Source organism: Dermacentor andersoni, chromosome 8 (assembly GCF_023375885.2).
Source record: "Dermacentor andersoni chromosome 8, qqDerAnde1_hic_scaffold, whole genome shotgun sequence".
NCBI classification, from domain to species: domain Eukaryota; kingdom Metazoa; phylum Arthropoda; class Arachnida; order Ixodida; family Ixodidae; genus Dermacentor; species Dermacentor andersoni.
In genome coordinates this window covers 56,948,958-56,969,970 of record NC_092821.1, presented here as the reverse complement: position 1 = coordinate 56,969,970, position 21,013 = coordinate 56,948,958, and the positions used below count along the sequence as shown (strand labels likewise).

The window sequence follows — 21,013 nt, the reverse complement described above, 5'->3', positions numbered from 1 at the left end:
GGAGATAAAGTGGCACATGTGCTAAAAGGCATCGCCGACGACGCTTTCAATTTGCTTGTTTTCGGCAACGTGTCGACTATCGATGCCATTATAAGAGAATGCCGTCGCCTTGAACAGGCTAAGAGCCGCCGTATCTCAAACCACATTGCGCGCATACCCAACACTGCTGCTACGTCGACATGTGAGGGTCGACCACGTCAGACCACCACCTTTGACGACGTCACCCGCATTGTTCGCCGCGAACTCGAGGCCGCCTCTTTGCCAGCCTTCTCCACGCCGCATCCCGATCTGCCAGCAACCACGATTGCGATGATTCAGGCTGTCGTCAGACAGGAATTTGAAAACATGGGTCTGAACACCGTGTGTTCCACGTCTCGACCCAGCGTTCCCCAGTTATCTAGCGGCCCTCCTCGTCCCCGGCAGTCCTTTTCGGCCACATCTCGCTGCAACCCGTCCGAATGGCGTACACCTGATGACAGGCCGATCTGCTTCCACTGCTGTCGCATCGGCCACGTCGCCCGTCACTGCCGCAACCGATGGCCACCACCTCCTCGGACTTACGCCCCCACTTATTCCCGCACCTTTGGACCTTCTGTACCCTATGCCACCCGCCATGAACCTACTACTGCTGATGTCCCTGCTCCGAACCTTCGCTACAGCTGCTCGCCCTCACCTCGACGCCACCAGTCTCGTTCGCCCCAACCCCGCCGCTTTTCTTCGCCGCCTATCGCCTCCCGCACCCAGCCGGAAAACTAGGCACTGCAGCTTCTGGAGGTGAAGCTGCGTTGTCGACCCTGCCCTCAAATCCTCTGCTCACGTTACCCACGAACCGAAACCTTCTTGACGTTGACGTTGACGGCTATCCTGTCACGGCACTCATCGATACAGGAGCACATCTTTCTATTATGAGTGCTGCCTTCCGACGACGACTGAACAAGCTCCTCACCCCAGCCTCGGCACGCGTCGTCCGCGTTGCGGATGGCGGTACTGTGCCTATCATCGGCATGTGTACGGCACGTGTCAGCATCGCCGGCCGCCACACTCCTGTACTCTTCACTGTAATTGCTCATTGCCCCCACGACCTTATTCTCGGCCTCGATTTTCTCTACGCCCATTCTGCCCTAATTGACTGCTCTTCCAGTACCCTTCGCCTCGAGTTGCCGATGCTCGCAGAACCTTCTGACGCACCCCACTGCCGCTTACGCTCCACCCGCTTTCTTCGCCTGCCGCCAAAGTCCATAGCCTACATTGAACTGTTGTCTTTCCCACCAGTTCCTGATGGCGAGTACCTCGTCACTCCTCTGCCCGACATCCCAATACAGTATGACGTCACCGTGCCTCACAGTATAGTTACTATTACTGCGAACCACACTCGCATGCCTGTCAGTAACTTTGGATTGGCAAAGCAAATTCTACCGCAAGGTATTTGCCTTGCCACCATTGATTGTCTCGGCGACCAATACGTGGCAGCGTTATCGACCGATGGATCTCGCGAACTTAGCATGCCCATCGCGCCAGCCTCGGGCGTCGATCCCAACATAAAGAAAATGGTTGCGACGGACCTGTCCTCTACGCAGGCTGAAGACCTTTGCGAAGTATTATCGTCCTACCGCGATATTTTCGACTTTGACGATCGCCCTTTAGGCCAGACGCTCGCGGTCAAGCATCGCATTCTTACTGGCGATGCTGTGCCTATTCACCGACGACCGTATCGAGTTTCTGTGTCGGAACGCCGAGTAATTCAAGATGAAGTGAACAAAATGCTCGATAAAAACATCATTGAGCCTTCATCGAGTCCCTGGGCGTCTCCTGTGGTGTTGGTTAAGAAGAAGGACGGCACGTGGCGCTTCTGTGTAGATTACCGTCACCTGAACAGCATTACAAAAAAGGACGTCTACCCGCTCCCACGTATAGACGACGCCCTTGATTGCCTGCACGGTTCCAGATATTTCTCGTCTATTGATCTTCGTTCGGGATATTGGCAGATTGCTGTTGACGATATGGACAAAGAAAAAACCGCGTTCATCACACCTGATGGCCTATACCAATTTAAAGTAATGCCGTTTGGATTATGCAACGCCCCTGCCACCTTTGAGCGTATGATGGACTCCTTGCTCCAAGGTTTCAAATGGTCCACATGCCTCTGCTACCTCGACGACGTCATCGTCTTCTTGCCAACGTTCGACACTCACCTTGAGCGTCTCACAACTATACTTGATGTATTTCGAAAGGCGAAGCTTCAACTGAACTCATCGAAATGTCGTTTTGGCCACCGACAAATTACTCTTCTGGGCCATCTAGTTGACGCTTCCGGAGTACAGCCTGACCCCGACAAAACTCGCGCTGTCCGAGAGTTTCCGGTTCCGAAGACAGCCGCAGACGTTCGAAGTTTTGTAGGGCTGTGCTCGTACTTTCGTCGTTTTGTTCCAGATTTTGCGACAATTGCTAGGCCCCTAACTAATCTTTTGAAGAAAGGCGTGCACTTCTCCTGGGGTACTGCAGAAGCCGCCGCCTTCTCTCGTCTCGTCACTCTTCTAACCTCACCACCCATTCTTGCCCACTTCGACCCTGATGACCCTACAGAATTACGTACAGATGCCAGCGGTCATGGCGTAGGCGCCGTCTTAGCCCAGCGTCAGCATGGCAAGGATCGCGTTATTGCTTATGCGAGCGGCCTCCTAGCACCATCGGAGCGCAACTATTCCATTACGGAACGCGAATGCCTTGCTGTTGTCTGGGCGGTTGCAAAGTTCCGTCCTTACCTTTACGGTCGCCCTTTTTCCGTAGTCACTGACCATCATGCTCTTTGCTGGCTCTCATCGCTAAAAGATCCTACAGGCCGGCTTGGTCGATGGGCTTTGAGGCTACAGGAATTTTCATATTCCGTGGTGTACAAGTCTGGCCGCCTGCACCAAGACGCTGACAGTTTGTCGCGTTACCCTGTTGACGACTCTGACTCCTCCAATATTGCCAGTGCTTCTTGCGTATTCTCGGTATCCCAGCTGCTTCATTTCGCCGATGAGCAAAGCCGTGACGCCTACATCAGAGCACTCATCGACCGTTTTGAACACTCTCCGGCCGATGCTACTCTACGCCTCTTCGTCCTCCGCGACGGTACTCTGTACCGTCGTAACCTTCATCCAGACGGCTCTGAGTTCCTGCTTGTAGTACCTAAACACCTCCGCTCCACCGTTCTAGAAGAGCTTCACGACGCACCAACGGCAGGACACCTCGGCGTATCTCGAACCTATGACCGTGTACGTCGCCGTTTTTTCTGGCCGGGCCTTGCCCGTTCCGTACGACGTTACATCGCCGCTTGTGAACTTTGCCAACGACGCAAGAAGCCTTCCCAGCTCCCCGCTGGTTACCTGCAGCCGCTCGACATCCCTGCCGAGCCCTTCCATCGTGTCGGCTTGGACCTTCTCGGCCCATTTCCGGAATCTACATCAGGAAACAAGTGGGTTGCAGTCGCGGTGGACTACGCGACCCGCTACGCCGTAACCTGTGCTCTTCCGACCAGTTGTGCAACTGATGTTGCGGACTTCCTGCTACATGATATTATATTGATGCATGGTGCTCCGCGTCAATTGCTTACAGACCGCGGCGGCACCTTTTTGGCCAAAGTCATTGACGACATCATGCGTGCCTGCTCAATACAGCATAAATTTACCACCTCCTACCACCCCCAAACGAACGGCCTCACTGAGCGTTTGAACCGCACCCTTACAGACATGCTATCCAAATACGTTTCAGACGACCACCGTGACTGGGACCTGGCTCTACCTTACATTACCTTTGCATATAACTCTTCCCGTCTCGAAACTGCTGGCTTTTCCCCCTTTTACCTCTTGTATGGCCGCGAGCCGACGCTACCACTGGACACTGTGCTTCCGTCCGCCACAGCTTCAACTAGCGATTATGCCCGTGATGCAATCGCCCATGCTGACCATGCTCGCCAACTTGCGCGCGCTCGTCTACAAGTGTATCAAGACAAGCAGAAACAACGCTACGACCTCCGTCACCGTGATGTCCATTTTGTGCCCGGAGCCCTCGTGTTGCTTTGGTCCCCATCGCGTAAAGTCGGCCTTTGTGAAAAACTGCTTTTCTGTTACACAGGCCCATATCGCGTGATACGCAAAGTGACCGATGTCACCTATGAAATCGTTCTAGCCACGCCCACGACGTCCTCCGCTGTGACAACCAGTGACATTGTCCACGTTGCCCGACTCAATCCCTACAACTCTCCATGCCCCTTGGATATTTAACAGCACCACCGTGACGGTGCTTTTGCCGCCGGGGGATAATATTACGATATGATTCCGCGAGAGACGAGCAGCCGCGAGAACGACGAAGAAGTTGGTCGGTGCCCTCGGCACCAGCGAGTGTCAGCCTGGCTGCCTGGCTCCAGTGTAAATAGCGTGTAAATAGCATCTCTCGTCTGTGTCTTTCCACACGTAACAATATTAAACCATAAAGTAGGCTGGTTTACTATTTTGTAAGTGCCTCTACTTAATGTAGCCTACAGATTTTAGGTAACTCTATTGCGCATTCCAGAGCGCATTGCATTTGGCGTAGATTGTAAAATGAACCGTTGTTGTAGTAGCGCCTATATTTTCTATGAAGCCGTGCTAATTCAGTAATTCAGAGGAACCGTGGGTGCATCGTGTGGGCTCACATGGCAAGCGGAAGTAAATTAGGTTTGCAAATGTAATAATACAAACAGCATTCTTTGACCTCAACTGTTTTCACAAGATCTATCTATCTATCTATCTATCTATCTATCTATCTATCTATCTATCTATCTATCTATCTATCTATCTATCTATCTATCTATCTATCTATCTATCTATCTATCTATCTATCTATCTATCTATCTATCTATCTATCTATCTATCTATCTGTGTCTATCTATCTATCTATCTATCTATCTATCTATCTATCTATCTATCTATCTATCTATCTATCTGTGTCTATCTATCTATCTATCTATCTATCTGTCTATCTGTCTGTCTGTCTGTCTGTCTGTCTGTCTGTCTGTCTGTCTGTCTGTCTGTCTGTCTTGTCATGCCGACCCAATGGCCAAAGTTGTCTACCTGCTTAGGCCGCTAAGTATGTGCTCCATGTCTTCATTCGGTCGTGGGCATTCCATTGCCGTCATTGCAGCATCGCGATACTACTATGTTCATGTCGTCGTCGTCACGGCTTCGACACCAAACCATTCACCCAAGTTGTCTAATATATAACGAAAGTGTGTACGGGCTCGTGGATGTGATGCTGTCGCGGTAGTTGCATCGCTATAATTGCCGCTTGTCATCTGACACTCGTCATACACTCGTCGTCAAGCCACCGTAGTCATGTATTCGTTGTCACACCGCCATAGTGATTCCTAGTGGTAGTTCAACCTTCGTCTATCCAGCTTCGTGATCTGACGCTCGTCATGCTGTGGTCGTGACGTATTTTGCTCTGACTCAGTGGCGCAAATACTTTGGGCTACTAGTGGTTGTTTGCACGTACGGCCGACGATGGTGGCCGCATGAAGTTGCATCGCTAGAAGTTGCATCGCTAGTTGCATCGCATGAAGTTGCAGCGCATTGCATCGGTAGTTGCATCGCCATCATTGCCGCTTGTCATCTGACACTCGTCATACACTTGTCGTCAAGCCACCGTCGTCATGTGTTCGTTGTCACACCGCCATAGTGATTCCTAGTGGTAGTTCAACCTTCGTCTATCCAGCTTCGTGATCTGACGCTCGTCATGCTGTGGTCGTGACGTATTCTGCTCTGACTCAGTGGCGCAAATACTTTGGGCTACTAGTGGTTGTTTGCACGTACGGCCGACGATGGTGGCCGCATGAAGTTGCATCGCTAGAAGTTGCATCGCTAGTTGCATCGCATGAAGTTGCAGCGCATTGCATCGGTAGTTGCATCGCCATCATTGCCGCTTGTCATCTGACACTCGTCATACACTTGTCGTCAAGCCACCGTCGTCATGTGTTCGTTGTCACACCGCCATAGTGATTCCTAGTGGTAGTTCAACCTTCGTCTATCCAGCTTCGTGATCTGACGCTCGTCATGCTGTGGTCGTGACGTATTCTGCTCTGACTCAGTGGCGCAAATACTTTGGGCTACTAGTGGTTGTTTGCACGTACGGCCGACGATGGTGGCCGCATGAAGTTGAATCGTTAGAAGTTGCATCGCATTGCATCGGTAGTTGCATCGCTATCATTGCCGCTTGTCATCTGACACTCGTCATACACTCGTCGTCAAGCCACCGTCGTCATGTATTCGTTGTCACACCGCCATAGTGATTCCTAGTGGTAGTTCAACCTTCGTCTATCCAGCTTCGTGATCTGACGCTCGTCATGCTGTGGTCGTGACGTATTCTGCTCTGACTCAGTGGCGCAAATACTTTGGGCTACTAGCGGTTGTTTGCACGTACGGCCGACGATGGTAGCCACATGAAGACTGCTTTATTGAAAACAAGTAACGTATTCACTGCCGCGCCTGCGCACAGCGTCACTCTTGGTTGCACACAGTGCTGCTCTCTTGGTAGCCCGTTGCATCCTCCGTTCGTCGACGACTAAAAACGCGATACATTGTGTAAGAAGGCGTAGTTCACGAGCGTGAGTGGGAGCAGCTCAAAAGGACGCTGGCAGAAGCACCAGTCCTGGCTATCTCTGATCCCGAGCTTCCCAGAAAACTGTGGACGGATGCGTCAGCATTCGCACTAGGATCGAGTGGTGCTTTCCCAACAACATGGACGAGATTGGTGCTCCGTTGGCTGCGTTTCGCGGGCACTGACAGAACATACAAAATACAATAGAGAGACTCGGAGCTTAGTGGCGTCGCCGAAAGGAAAAATTCATCCCAGGCTGAACTATACTCGGAATATGACTTCGTGGACTGGAGTAGCTTGCAGAACGTAGAGTAGAGAATGCAGTGGCCGTTTGTCGCGGTAAATTTAGAGCAAATATAGCTGGTACATAAGAAAGCAGAAAGGACACGCAGAGCGGGTGGGACTGGCATCTAATCTGTTGTTTTTGCATAAGCATGTGCTATTAGCTTGTGAACTCATAGTTTCTGCTACCCAAGAATTTGTCATCGGGGTTGCTTATCATGTTCCGCGAAACGCTCGAACCAAACATTTTCTTTTGCTTTTAACAATAGTTATTGTATCTCTTGTATGGTGCTCTTTTATTGATTTCATTATTTACTAATAATAGGAAGGTGGCGAGGCCATGTAGGCCGTAGGTAAAGCATACAACCGCTGGGACGTTAGAGTTTCAAAATGGGTGACAAGGGAAGAGAAGCAGAGCGGAGAATGGGAGAAAATTATGTGGGGAGGTAAATTGAGAAATTTGCAGGCATAGCTTGAAATGAACTAGCGCAAACGAGATTGATTGGCGATCGCTGGGGCAGGCCTTCGTCCTGCATAGAAATAAACTTCAGCCCCAGAACGTTGGCAAAAGTGAGTACCACTCGTTAAACCCCGACATAGGCAGTAGCGCCGCTTCCTGTCATAGTACGTTTGGCGCACTGTATCTGCACACAGTTACCCCAACTGGCACGGTATCTTACGCCCACTCTATCGCCAACGTATCAATAAGTGAATGGGCGCACGTTTGACTATACAAGCACCACATATGCACAAGAAATGACGGACTACAGCAATAGCACACCAATGGTCGAAGCAGAATGCTTCGTGACGGTCCACAAGAGTAAGCGAGTTACGAGTGATAATACGTATTTGCTACAAGGTATTACAATATACAAAACGGCTACATTTTAAGCGTTGCGCGCAGCAAAAACAAATCTATCGGAACTGAACACACCTGCGAGTGATTAGGCAGAAATAATCAGCTAGTGACCGCACGAAAGAAATTTGCTGAGTCAGAAATGTGACAAGCTCTGCTTCAATATATATTCCAAATAAAGAACTAAGAGCGAACCACATTAATCCTCATTCAATTCATGAGCGAAAGATTTAGGTAGGTGGGAATAGATATTTAGCCTTGCTTTTAAGACAAAAACCATATACGCTGCTGGCGCCATTTGGACATAACATCTTCACAGCATCTTAACATAACATACATAGCATCTTCCAAAGCGCTTTTGCATGTTCTATGAAGCTGTGGGCAAAGCTTCATGTCGTCTACCCAGTCACCGTCTACGATATCTACAGAAATAGATGTTCGCTAAGCCGCACCGGTGTCATACACACCCATTATAAACGCGGAGGCAACGGAGGCGGTTGAGGCGAGCGATGGATGCGTCACCACGTGATCAAACATGGCAGCGCCTACGGAATCACCCCGAAAAGGGTCAATACTAGGCTTGACCAACGTATTGTATTCGTCTTATCGGTAATATTATATCTACCTATATGTGACTACTTTGGCCGCGTAATTATAAACAGCAAAATATTTTTCGTGCGGATTCTACACTTCTGAAGACGCGGAAACCTGTTTGTATTGCAAGGTTGAAGTTTATTTAAGCACTTTGACTTCAAATAGTAAAACATTATTTGGTTTGTCTAGAGAAAGGTTGAACTGCGACAAAAAGATGGAGGCCAAGAACGTCGTCGCAAATGGTTGCAACCTGCACGAGTCCGCGCTAACTTGAAACGCCAACCACATCTTTTGCACACTGTCAGATGTTCAGAAAGCACGATAACAGGAGGTCGAAGACGTGTCCTACAAGAAAGAGGGTTGCTTAATATGCTAGGAGATAGAAAAGAAAAAAAAATATATCGCCTGCCAAATCATGACAATGTGTGTGGTGTTTGCGTTTAAAAACGTGATCTTGGAATTACGCTCCAAATGCAAAATCTGACTATGAGGCACGTTGTGTTAAGTTCCTCCGGATCAATTTTGTTAACCTGGGGTTCTTCAACGTTCAGCCAATTATGTTAGGCAACAAAGTTACAGAAAAATGTAGCTAGATTATGGATTTGCACAGTTGTGCAGGATTTTTTTAAAACTTGCTTTATTCGAATGAAAATAGTTTTTGAATAATTACAGGGTCAGAGAAATGGTGGATTACTTAGAAAGCAAGCGGTGTTTATGTCATATTTTTCGCATATTGAGGTCACATATTCGGGACTTTTAGCACGCTTAGCTAGCATATGTTTGTTGGTGCTATTTAATAAAGTCACACGATACAATTTAAGTAATTGTGTTTTTGTTATTTCTTTGTGTAGTCCTCTTAGACGTGTTTATTATTTTGATTATTCATGTTGTATGTTTGTTTGTGAAGTGAGGTCCCTTAGTAATGGGTACTGTATTGAGCAGGGACGTTCTCTACCATCCGCGAGTTATCTGAACGCTTCTTTGAGCGCTCATTAATATCTTGAGGCCGCCTAGGGAAATAGATTTTTACCGAAACTTAAATTGACTTAAGGCTTATAATATTCGCTTCTGCTGCGCACGTGCAGCCGCGCAGTTGTTGCCCTCTCGGGGAATGTCCATAAATGTGCTATCTCTTCAAATTAACATCAGCTGTGAGTCAGCGCCCGTGTCGTGTTCTTCTTTGCCTAAGTCCTTGTCCATTTAGTGCTGTTACTTTCGAAAACATGAATTACCGCGAGCTTGCGCATGTTTCCCTTCTAGTTATTATTTAATACTAAATATGAGAAAAATTACAGACAACAACGCCCTGTGGAGATAAGAGGCAGATATAATGTTTATTTTGCGAAGAAATAATATATCAGGTTGCTCTAACGCCTTTAAGATTTCAAAGATATGTTTTGAGGTACTATAGGCAGACAATACCAAGTATTTAACAGTGATAAAGAAACTGGTAGTTTACTGGCATGGGAAGGAAAGAATGGATCAACTCCGCCAGTATAGGAATGGGGAATCGTCCAACTCTCGCCATGCGGGAGATGTAAAAGATGTCGGATTACGTGGACCTCGACTGCCCGGAATTGAGTGACTGGAATGGTAGGCCCCACTCTACCCCTTTTAGTTATGTATATATATTAGGATATACGGGTACATTGGATGCGTTGTTCAAGAGCAACAAGGGCGTGAGAGCCAAGTGAAAGGGCAATGAAGTTGAAAAGTGATACAAACTCACGCGTGCTATTGCGCACATATCACTCAACTTGCCGTGTAGGACGTATAAAATACGAATTACAACAGTTTGTCCCACAACAAGAAGTGCACGACACGCGCTTCACCAAACACAGCAGTACGTGCTCCCTCTCAGCTCTCTCCTCCCGCCACCCATCTTTCTTTTGTGCAACCAGGGGCGTGTTCCGAATTCCAGTGCGGTATTCCAGGGTCATAGAGGGGTTTCTTATATTGCAATGATTACCCCTTACATAAGCTCTTCTAAAGGCTTCTTCAAATTATTGCAGCTGCACACCAAGTGGACCCCCGAGTGTCTGGAAGCTACAATATCTATTATGCTAATGAAAAATGCTTTGTCGCTGGGACACATTTACCTGGTAAGAGCTTCATACTTATGGCTGGCTAATGATACAAGATTCTTATCAAGAGGATTACAGTGAAATTGAGGAGCGACAATGAAAATAAAAAAAATATGTCACAAAATAAGGTGCATGTTCTATGTGCTCCTCTTCTTAGACACAAGCGCTTTATATTAGTTGTAGACTCCTGTAAATGCTAAATTTCGCGATGCTTCTCATTCATTCTCAGTAATGGCATGACGCGTGTGTGATAGTTGGCCCTTCGTAGCAGTCGTTCACCACGTGACAATTTCGAGGGTCACCATTGCTTTCGTGAATACAATGACTGATATAGATAAAACGCTTGCTTTTGTTTTGTGCGAAAGAGCTGTCATCACCTCACTTAGTGCCTCGTTATATCGGCTTAGCCTAAAGGCATTTCAGAATGGTCGTTTTAATCTCTGACTCAATGTTGATAATATCCAGCGTTGCTTAAGCTCAACCTCAAGGATACAATTTACTAAACCCTTACAATATGCAAATATAGCTCTGACCTTCTAAGACAAAATAATTACCACACAATAATTAGGCAGAAGTTAAAACACTTTTTTTTTCAAATTCCTTGCGGATCCCTTGCCCATCGTAAAAGCAGACTAAGCTGAGAGTTCTTGGGTTGTCGTGAGCGAACCACACCATTTTAGGGAGTACATCTATTGTTCGTGCTAAGCATCTGTTTTTGGTGATAGTTGTGATTTGAATAATTAAAAATTCAATAGTCCGCCTTGTCATTAGGCTCTCTTCTATGGCGACCGTACGCACATCCCCCCATTTTATATTACGCGCGTCTTTTCGGTATCTTTAACGAGCACGTTTTTCATTGCGCGATATTTAGTGACATGATTCGTGTGCTGTCAAGATGCCTGAGAGAATTTTCCACAACCAATCTTTTGTCGACTTCGTCAGAAACACTTGCTCATAGGAGTGGTATCTTGACATGCACACGGTAACATTTTAGCTTGCTTGTCGACGCACGCCCGATCTGTAAGCCACATTTCCTAAAAATACGAACTACGGCTTCTTTTATACCTTAATATACGGCACATCACCGCGCTGTTGTTGATACTAAAGCATCTGCCACTTGGTCGGCCATCTGCTGAATGTTCATGAAGGTCTCCACTGCGTTGTGAATAAAGTACGCAGGATGACCATTCCTCGCCAGTTCTGCTTCAGTTATCGTGAGTACCTCCTGAAAAATCTTGTCTTCGGAACTAGTGCTTTGTGGCTGTGGAACTAGCGACCGCACAACTAAGCGTTTGTGCGTCGTCGGGTGAACCGCGTCACAGTGCAGCTGCGTGGCACATTAGGCTGGCTCTAGGAATACCCTGAATACCAGGTTGCTAGAATGAAGTCTACCAGCGTGCCCAGAAAGGGGAGGTCCCCCTCCTTTTCTTCTTCAATCGTAACCGTGATGGACGGCTCGGCGCCATCTAAGTAGTCCACGAAAGATTGCAGTTCATTCTTGTGTAGGATGCAGATTTTTACCCTATATTATTCAATGTTTACGTCTTCCACGGAATGGGGAAAAAAAGATAATTGGCTTCGATAGCTTTTCCACATAAAACTTCTTCCAGGTCGCGTTTCTTAGAGGGTCGCTTGGTAAACACCACGCAACGAATATACTTATTAGTATTATTGGTTATCGTTTGCAACAATACTACACATGTGCCTTGCTTTGGCTTGGTTGTGGAAAGAAAAAAAAGAAACATTATTCGGTAATTCATGAGTGGCCTTCAGTAACAGCGGCGCTGTCACGGCACGCTTGATGCAATCGGTGCCAAATTTAGCCTCGCGCTCAGCGTTCAGAAAGGCTTAGCTCGGCTTTGCGCTAGCCAATCTAAGCGGGAGTAGAGGTGTTGGAGAGCTCACTCAGGGTCATGGTAGCTTTAGTCCATAAAACTCAAACCTTTTGCTTAAAAGGAGTAAAATGCATACAAGTGTGGAAGTCGTTGCAAGAATTTGACGGTTGCTTCGCTGTGGCGCCCGCACATGCGACACAGACGGGTACAAAATGGCGAGACAGGATTCGGGCGCAAGACTGAGGGCTCTCGATTCGCACCCACCACCTTTCACATCGGAGGACTCGCTAAAAAGAGGCAGTGAGGCCATTTCCAAGGTTAGGCCGTAAGACAGCCACTAGGTGTATCATATATATATATATATATATATATATATATATATATATATATATATATATATATATATATATATATATATATATATATATATATATATCGGTAGCAGCGTAAGTTAATCAAGAATAAATGCATATGCGCGCTAGCCTTGTGCGTAATTGTGCAGTGCAATGAGAACTAAGAATTCTAAAATTACTGCACCTGTGTCTAGTGCAGTTGAATCAAAATTACCAACCTCTCGCCCACGCAGGTCTCCTAGATGAATGCTGGCAAGCCAGTCAAGTAGAATATGGCGACAAGCGAATGCCACGCAGCTATACAGTGGTGTTCGGCGGTCGCGCTAGGCGGAGCGGCCACATCCGCTGAGTTGTGTTTTATTGTCGTTTGCATGGTTGATATGATGCAGAAGGCGAACAGCGTACTATTTTGGAAAAGTGGGTCTCTTATTCCGGAGTCAAGACCACTGATATGTTCACCGGGCAAGCAGGACAGCGGATACAGAAATGCATGAGGGGCACCTAAACCAAAATACTTGTTATTACGCTGTAACGAACAAAAACGTCGCATTTTAGCCCTAAAGACGAAGGCGGCAGCAGCGAGCGAAGTGACGTTCGTACTGTCTATCGCTTCGACGCTAACTGAGCGGCGAGAAGGTTGCACGCACAAACGTATGATCTTTTGGCGCACCTCTGCAGCCTGGACCCAATCCCCAACGCAGACAGCTTTCAAGACAGGGAGCGCGCGGCCGCGCAATACGCAGTTGCTACCTCGAATATACAACACCGCCGCTCCTCCCTCCTCTGCCGCCGTTTGCTTGCGCTCGACGGAACACGGCGCACTTCCTCGCCGCTTTCCACCCTGGCGTGCGCAAAATTCAGCCGCGAACCTCGGCTCCGCTCGCATGCTATAACTCGCACATACAACTTAGGGTGCGGTGACGGCGTTATCGCTCTTCGACTTTATACGGTACATCACGGATGACGGCGATGAGAGAAATGCGCCTAGAATGCCTATCTGATTGCTATCGCAATAAAAGAAGAGAGCTGCATGAGTGCACAGGTGCAAAGAAGATGCGTTTATTGTATCGCGTGGGGATGCCAGGTAGTGCTTCTTCTTAGTGAGCAAACATTGCTGTCTTCCTTTTTAGCCGGGGTTAATGCATCACTTTCCGTTGCAATACGATTGATAAGATTCGGAAGACATTTCTTATGTGCACCTAAATTAAATTAGCAGGGTTTGTTCATGCACGATGGTTTGAGCGCATCGTTCTGTCTCTCAAGTGCACAACGACCTTGGCTACCAGTTCGAAATTGCCGTCGAAGTACGCGACAGCGTCAATATATATGAACAGTCTGTATTATTGGCATAATACTCATATTGTGGTCTGAAAGACGAAGATCTGGAACTAACGCTTTTCGAAGCGCGCTTGCTCAGCGGTTAAAAGCTAGCTTGAATACACGTGCGTTTCTTCCCGTAACAATATTTCGACTTGAATGCTCTATATTTTGATTCGCATACACTATTGGCCGCTTCGGAGCTCGCACGCGGCGTGTTTTTATGCCGTGATGATAGTGGAAACCCAACACCATGAGTAGCATTGCGAAGCTCACGCTTGAATTCCGCGGTGTAAAGACCTTGTCGAAGGCTTCCAGTCGAGTCGCTTGCAACCTCGACGGATATATTTGCGCCTAGAATTACGTGCTGAAACTACTATCAAAATGGCTTGTGCACTCTTAACATGTTAACCAAGTACGCCGATGGTTATTATAATAAATACTGAATAATTTCGTACATAATACCTAAGTGTATAATGTCGACTCACTGGCACCGCTAAAGCCCACTGATTTGCCTAGCATACCAATCTGCCCAACTAAGTACCATTTCTCCATAAAACATAAAAGTCTGATGTCGCCTGACAGACATCTTGAGGCACACTGGTGTGTGTCGCCAACGGGAAATTATATTTCACCCATACTTTGCGATACTTTTCTTTGATTTAGCCATGCATTATGTGAATGGGCAGGGGTGGTGCCTGATTCTTTGTTGCATACATGAACGTGTACAAAATAGTATACATCGCCTCTAGTCATAAATCATTTAGTTTAACGCTGTAATAAAACTTTACCTCCGGTAGATTGGGCCATGTGCGTTCGATGTGTTTAATTTTTTGTTGCCTGTGTAGTGTCCCTTGTGCACTTTGTTACGTCCAATTTGTGCATGTTTGTTTATGCACAAAACGGTTCACGGATTACACTGCTGCTTCTTCCCTGATACAGTGCACCCAATTTTACTGTCAACAGCTGTGACTGAAATTGATGCTTAAACTGCGGTACAGAAAACTTCCTTGTAAAAACCCCATTATAGATAACTACGTGTCTGACAGAAAAAGCGTTAAAATTTGCAGAGTTGAGGCCCGCAAGATTCAGGCAGGGGCCTGGAAACTTCAAAGGCAAGATCGATCAGAACCCCGTGAAACGGGAGCATACGTCGAAGCAAACGAATTATTCATGTTCATCTATAGTGGTGCCGTGGTGCCATTCACCTTGTTTATGGCGTCACTTGCGTTCCAGATGCGTGTTCGTTTCGCCTACGTGACGAGCAAATAGAGCAAGAAGGTATACACTTTAAATAGATTACGCTCTTCGGGTTTTATTTTGCCCCAAACGATAACCGTCACCTGTCCTACCCGCATTTCCTTTCTTTAACGCTGCGAGCCCGGTACTTCCTTGTCACGAACGGCTTGCGCGTTACGAGCTTGACACAGCATTCTCGGCAGGAAAGCAGCGAGCGCCGAATTTTCGAGAGAGGAAACGCAAGCAAGGCAGAGGATTATTCTTTGAGGATAAGATAAGCCCCAGAGGGTTCAAGCTTTTTTTTTTATAGTGTACCTTGCCAAGCGAAACAGCATTGAAGTAGTGACGTCGACTAACAACTTTAGCGGCATCTTTCTCTTGATGATTTTCGGCAAGCGATAGATGAACGAAGCAGAAACATTTGCAGATGGGAATAGGTAATACCGGCTCTTTTTGGACACCGTGATGTCCCAGGGATGCGTTAGGCACTGTTGCACGCCTGTTTGAGCGTTTCACTTTGATACTTGCAAATACCGACATACTTCTCCATCACTGTTGTTCGAAACCTGGACTGCTGTGTAGGATGATTAAGGAGAACTATGACGATCCCTGTGGAATTACGATATGTTGTCTTCTTATTTTTTGCGTGAGGAATGGACCGCTTTTTGTCTGCCAACCACTAGCATTTTCTGAAAGCTAGACTATCGAGTTCACATCTGTATTCCTTCTCGTAAAGAAACTGATTTCAACGTCTTTTTTGAGCAAGCACATTTTCACCTTCGACGGCACATGCGACCATTAACTGTCTCTGGATCGTTACCCTGATCCGAGTGGAGATGTATATTTATAGCTTTTACTTGCGAGTGATTGACAGCTAGTAAGACATAGTCCTGACTTCGATGTTCGGTGGTGTGGGATTTCAGACATTTTTGCTCGATCAAGAGAGTCACCGTTTGCTCTTGTGATGCCTTCTACTTTTACTTTCTTCTCCGAATCATGTGGTTTATGACCAGATGTACGCGTATTTCGCGGGCGAAGTCCTGCTTAACGAATTACAACTGGCGTGTAGGGACGACGACTTGAATTTCGAAATCTTTCGCCGTGCGCCTGCACTGTTTATGTACACTTCAGGAAGATGCTGGTGGTTGTCGAAACTACTTGATGGTGAAGGAGCCGGCGTACTTTCAAACAACAAGTAACGCGATCACTAAAACTAGAAGTAACAAATTAAAATGATTTTCCACCACCGTCACTCACGTGGAGGTCGGAACTCTGCGTTGCGCGTTCCAAACTACTGAATAACCTTCAGCGTAGCCAGCTTCTAATTGTGAACTCGGAACGTTGTTTTCTTATATCTTGTCACCGCTATATTTACATGTTTGGAACCCTTTAACGACACCTTATTTCCATCTTTTGCAGGTAACACATCGACATCTGATAGCAACGCTGTCCGGAGTCCCACAGGTGAGTTTACCATTGCTATATACTCACTGTAAATGTCTACTTGTTTACGAGGTATTAGAAATTGCACGTGATGCAGTAGAATACCGCATCTTATTTACGTTAACAAACGGAAAATCAGACATCCACCCGTTTGTAGCAATTGCTACAAAGGAAACCCATACGGGTTCCTCGAAAGAAAAGCCTCAGAGTTGCAGAAAAATTCGTCCTTTCTGCAATCTTTCTGCAACTCTGAGGCTTTTCGTTCGAGGAACCCGTATGAGTTTCCTTTGTAGCAATTGCTACAAACGGGTGGATGTCTGATTTTCCCTTTATTAATTACTTCTCTCCACCTTGAGGGTTTCCGCAGAACTACTACGTCAAGCACTTATTTACGTATTCACTATTGTTCGTTTGAATTCTCGTATGTGGAACAGGTCTAGAATGTTGTGAAAAATCGAAGTCGAAAACAAACAGTCGAAAATCTCATCGGAAGCAGAAGTGTTACTCTTTATGTCTAAACATGTTGACCTGTTCTCTTTGTAGGGCCTAGCTCTTAGGCTCTACTTCCAGGGTTTTAGCGTCGGCAACCCTCCGCGTAACCCAAAGAACGAACACAGTGATGGATGAAAGAGCGAACACGCAGCGGGGGATGAAATACGGCGATAACGATGACACCGTGAGGAGGAAAGCGGAGTAGGAGAGCGCAGCGGAACCATAAGGGGAAAGCAAAGGAGGAGGGCATAGTGAAAGCGAGACAACAAAAGCGTATAGTGCCACGTAAGAGGGGCTTTGCGGCGGCGAGCGCTAAGAGATGGCTCCAGAGTAGCGCGCCACCATCTGTTCCGCTGAAGTGTTCCCTCCCACTAGGTTGAACCAGTTGGGATTCACACGTGCAGTTCTTTCCTTTGCGATAGCGTCAACACATTATGGATTTATTTGTTATTACTTATTGGATTATGAACACATTTTTTTATTACTTGAAAACATAAATAGTCGTAAATAAGCGCTCGTATGCCCACCTTATCTGCGTCTTTGTCTATTGTGCGCGCGACAAGTTTACCATGAAAACTTACCAGCTCCCCAACTATCAGTTCTGATACTGGATCCTTTATGACTGCCAGTAGAACTTGGTCCTTTTTTTTTTTCGGACAACATTCGTGAGGGCCCTACGGAAACTGCTGCAGAAACGGTTCCACCTTTTAAGGGCGGACTCCCGGTTCTGGAACCATGTCGAGTCAAATTTCAGCACCAACTGGGGAAGCTCCGCAGGAAATAGGTGTTTTCATGTGTTTTTGTAATACGATAGCTGAAAGCGATTCTCGGTTCGTCATGGTGGTAGTTGACTTCGCTACGCTCTTCCTAGTCGCCTACGATAGAAGTCCATGCTCTGTGAGCAGGGTTTGTAGCCTGCGACTTCTTCGATTGTTCGGGGTGATGCCGGTGTTGTGTTCGGGGTGTGAATTTGACGGCTGCGTACGGTACATGAACACAGAAGCACCTCCACCAGATGTCATGTTGTAGTGATGGTGATGGTGATGGAAGCGAAAACTGCGTATTACGAAAGTAACTCTTTATTGGGCGAACCTCTGCTCAGAAAAACAAGTACCAGTCAAGCACAACGATAATAGCGTCTACAGTCGGCTATCATGGACAATGTGGCCTGCAGATCAGAGGTGGTCGCCTATTCATACATGGCTCAATGAACCTTCCAGCGCAATCACTGGCGCTCGCTTTAAGTTCTAGAATGTACAGTCTACCTATACTTTAACAGTACCGCGCGAGAGGCGACTGCTTGGCCGGTCAGCGCCTTCTAACCACGCGAAGCGACGAAACTCGCAAGAGTAGCACAAGCGCAACAAGACCACTGGAAGCTGTTATCTCCGATAAGGGGATAAGGCCTGCACCGATTTGATCGTGCTAGGGGCTGTGTCGTACTTGTGCAAAGAGTCTACGAGACGAAACTTGCGCTTTGAGTGAACTTGGTGCGCATGCGCTACTCTTGCTGACTTCGTCGCGGCGCGCTGTTAAGAGGCGTTGACTGTGCGGCCAGTCGACGCTCGTCCGGTTCTGTTAAAGAATCGGTAGACTATAGATCAGTACTCCCGTCGCGCGCAGAATTTGATCGCACAAGGGTAAGCGACAGCATAGGCATTAGATAGAACCACCGATAACTTCCGATGCAGAAAGGCGTATTTTGAGCTGAGCGACATCCTCTAACATAACCTGTGAAATGCGGTCCGCAATTCGCTATTTGGCTTCGCTTTCTTAAGACGTCGAAAAAGCTGGCGGGATTCTCCCGGCACGTCGAAGTTTGATGAACCGACAAATATTTCTATTCCCTTCCGCTGGCCGCAACAGGGACGCCCCGTCTGTAAGTCTGACAGATATAGCGTTTGTGAGTACGAGAAAAATGCTCTCGAACGGTACCTTTTAACCGTGTTAGCCGTTTCACCGTACTCTCCGTTGTAGTTATTGATTTAGTGTTCATTTTGAAGCAGCAAGGCACGCCATTATCGCTGTTCATGAGCCTACCGTAACCCTTGCAAATATGGGAAGCTTGACTCGTTTGCGCACGCTAGCTTGCTTTCACCTACTTATCTGCCGGGCGCATCTGACGTTGCGAATTGCTACCGTGCCCTTACCCGCAGTGCCCTCGAGGTTAAAGTGACACTAAAGATTATTATCAAGTCAACGTGGACTGTTGAAATACCATCCCAGAAACCTCGAAACGCTTGTTTCATGCGAAGAAGAGGCTTATTTTAAGAGAAAATGCGGTCTGAAGCGTCCGGGTACCTCTAGCGCAGGTCAAATCGCCCGTCCTCCAATGGAGGAGTGGTGACGTCATGGTCTCATAGTGACGTTCGCCATCGGTGAGTAAAACGGCGCCCGCAGACGTTGCTACGGCTTCTCTGCGCAAAACGCAAACGCGCGGCCAGAAACAGAGCCAAGACAGAGCCGACAGCAGCGCGAAAGCGGAACTATGGTGGCTAGCGGAAGGGAAAGCGCGCGATGATAAGCTGGTTCTTTATATTATGACGCCAACTTTGACGCTCGTTGCAATGGACGACCCTGACAACGACACATTGGGTCGCGATGCTGGGCTCGACTTCATCGATTTAAGCACTGATGAACGTGACCTGCTGCTGAGGGCTCGCGCTGCCGGCGTCGTTGCGTACTACTACGACGGCAACTGTATGTCACGGCTCGACATATTCGCACATTTGTAGCTTTTCCTTCGTGAAAACCAAATGCCGTCTTCGACCTGCAATTGCTCTTGCGCTTTTGGAGAATGCAGGCAAGACCGACGGAAAGGTGCTACGGGAAAGCATTGCTTTGAAAGGCACCCCACACGACTTCAGTAAGTCGGCGTTGAACTCGTAATCCTCTGGACGAAAGTGCAGCAAGCACACTATATGATTTTTCGGCTCTTTGTCAACGCGCTGTGACAGAGGTACGGCACTTTACCACTTCGAACGGAGAGGTTCACTCGTTGGCACACAGTGATAAGTAACGTTGGATTCGCCGCTGCAACTGCCCATGGCCAAGTTCCGCGGACTGTTCGCGCATCGCACGATGTCACATGGACGTGGAATTCTCGCTGCTTGTTCCAAATGCAAGTTTCGCGAGCCAGCAGAACCAGCGCAGCACGAAGCGATAACGAAACAACTGAAACTCCAAAGCGCGCGCGGCGCAGAGTCGAGCGAAAATGAAGCATTTCGACCACCCATAATACTGCAGGGTCAAGAGCATCAAGAGGGTGCTAGGTCTTCCGATCACTACAAGCACGGAGAGGCTCGATCGGCTAGGGGTCCACAATACGCTAGCAGAAATCACCGAAGCACAGACCAAGGCACAGGTCGTGCGGCTGTCGACCACCAGGGCCTGCAGACGCATCCTAGAAGAAGCAGGTATAAATGCCGATGCAGAGTGCAACGCACGCAGCGTCGCGCTCAGCGCGGCGGTCAGGGGCACTTTCAAGGTAGAACCGCTTCCGAGAAACGTCCACCCGCAATTCAACGAGGGGCGCCGAAAGGCAAGGGCCCGAGCACTGCTGAAACCGACCGCCAGCTGTCCGGGACTGGCGGCATTTGTAGACGCGGCCCAGTACGGGCGCAGCGACCGGTACGCGGCCGTCTCGATACGCTGGGATGGTACGATCATCAACGCAGCATCGGTCAAGGGGGTAACGTCCGAGGTGGCCGAACAGGTGGCAATAGCCATGGCAATGAGGGACCCCGAACGTCCATACATATACACAGATTCGCGATCGGCGGCCAGAGCATTCGCCTCGGGCTCGATATCGCGGAAAGCAGCGGCCGTCCTCGGCAGTGAGGGAGCCGCGGGTCATCACATCCTCAAATGGTTTCCAGCCCACATGGGGGCCGACGTGCACCC

General features: G+C 47.9%; 1 protein-coding gene across 6 annotated transcripts in view; it reads left to right on the top strand.

Moving 5' to 3' along the window:
* The window catches only part of LOC129383488 (uncharacterized), a 97,673-nt gene that overhangs the window by 65,440 nt on the left and 11,220 nt on the right, over positions 1-21,013 (top strand). For all 6 annotated transcript variants that reach the window (XR_011895990.1, XR_011895992.1, XR_011895991.1 and 3 more), the window contains 2 exons: positions 10,360-10,449; positions 16,595-16,639. Coding sequence is in view for 3 of the 6 variants with exons in the window: in XM_072289691.1 (XP_072145792.1) it covers positions 10,360-10,449; positions 16,595-16,639 (135 nt within the window). In the remaining 3 variants the exon portion in view is untranslated. The remainder of the gene's footprint in view (positions 1-10,359; positions 10,450-16,594; positions 16,640-21,013) is intronic.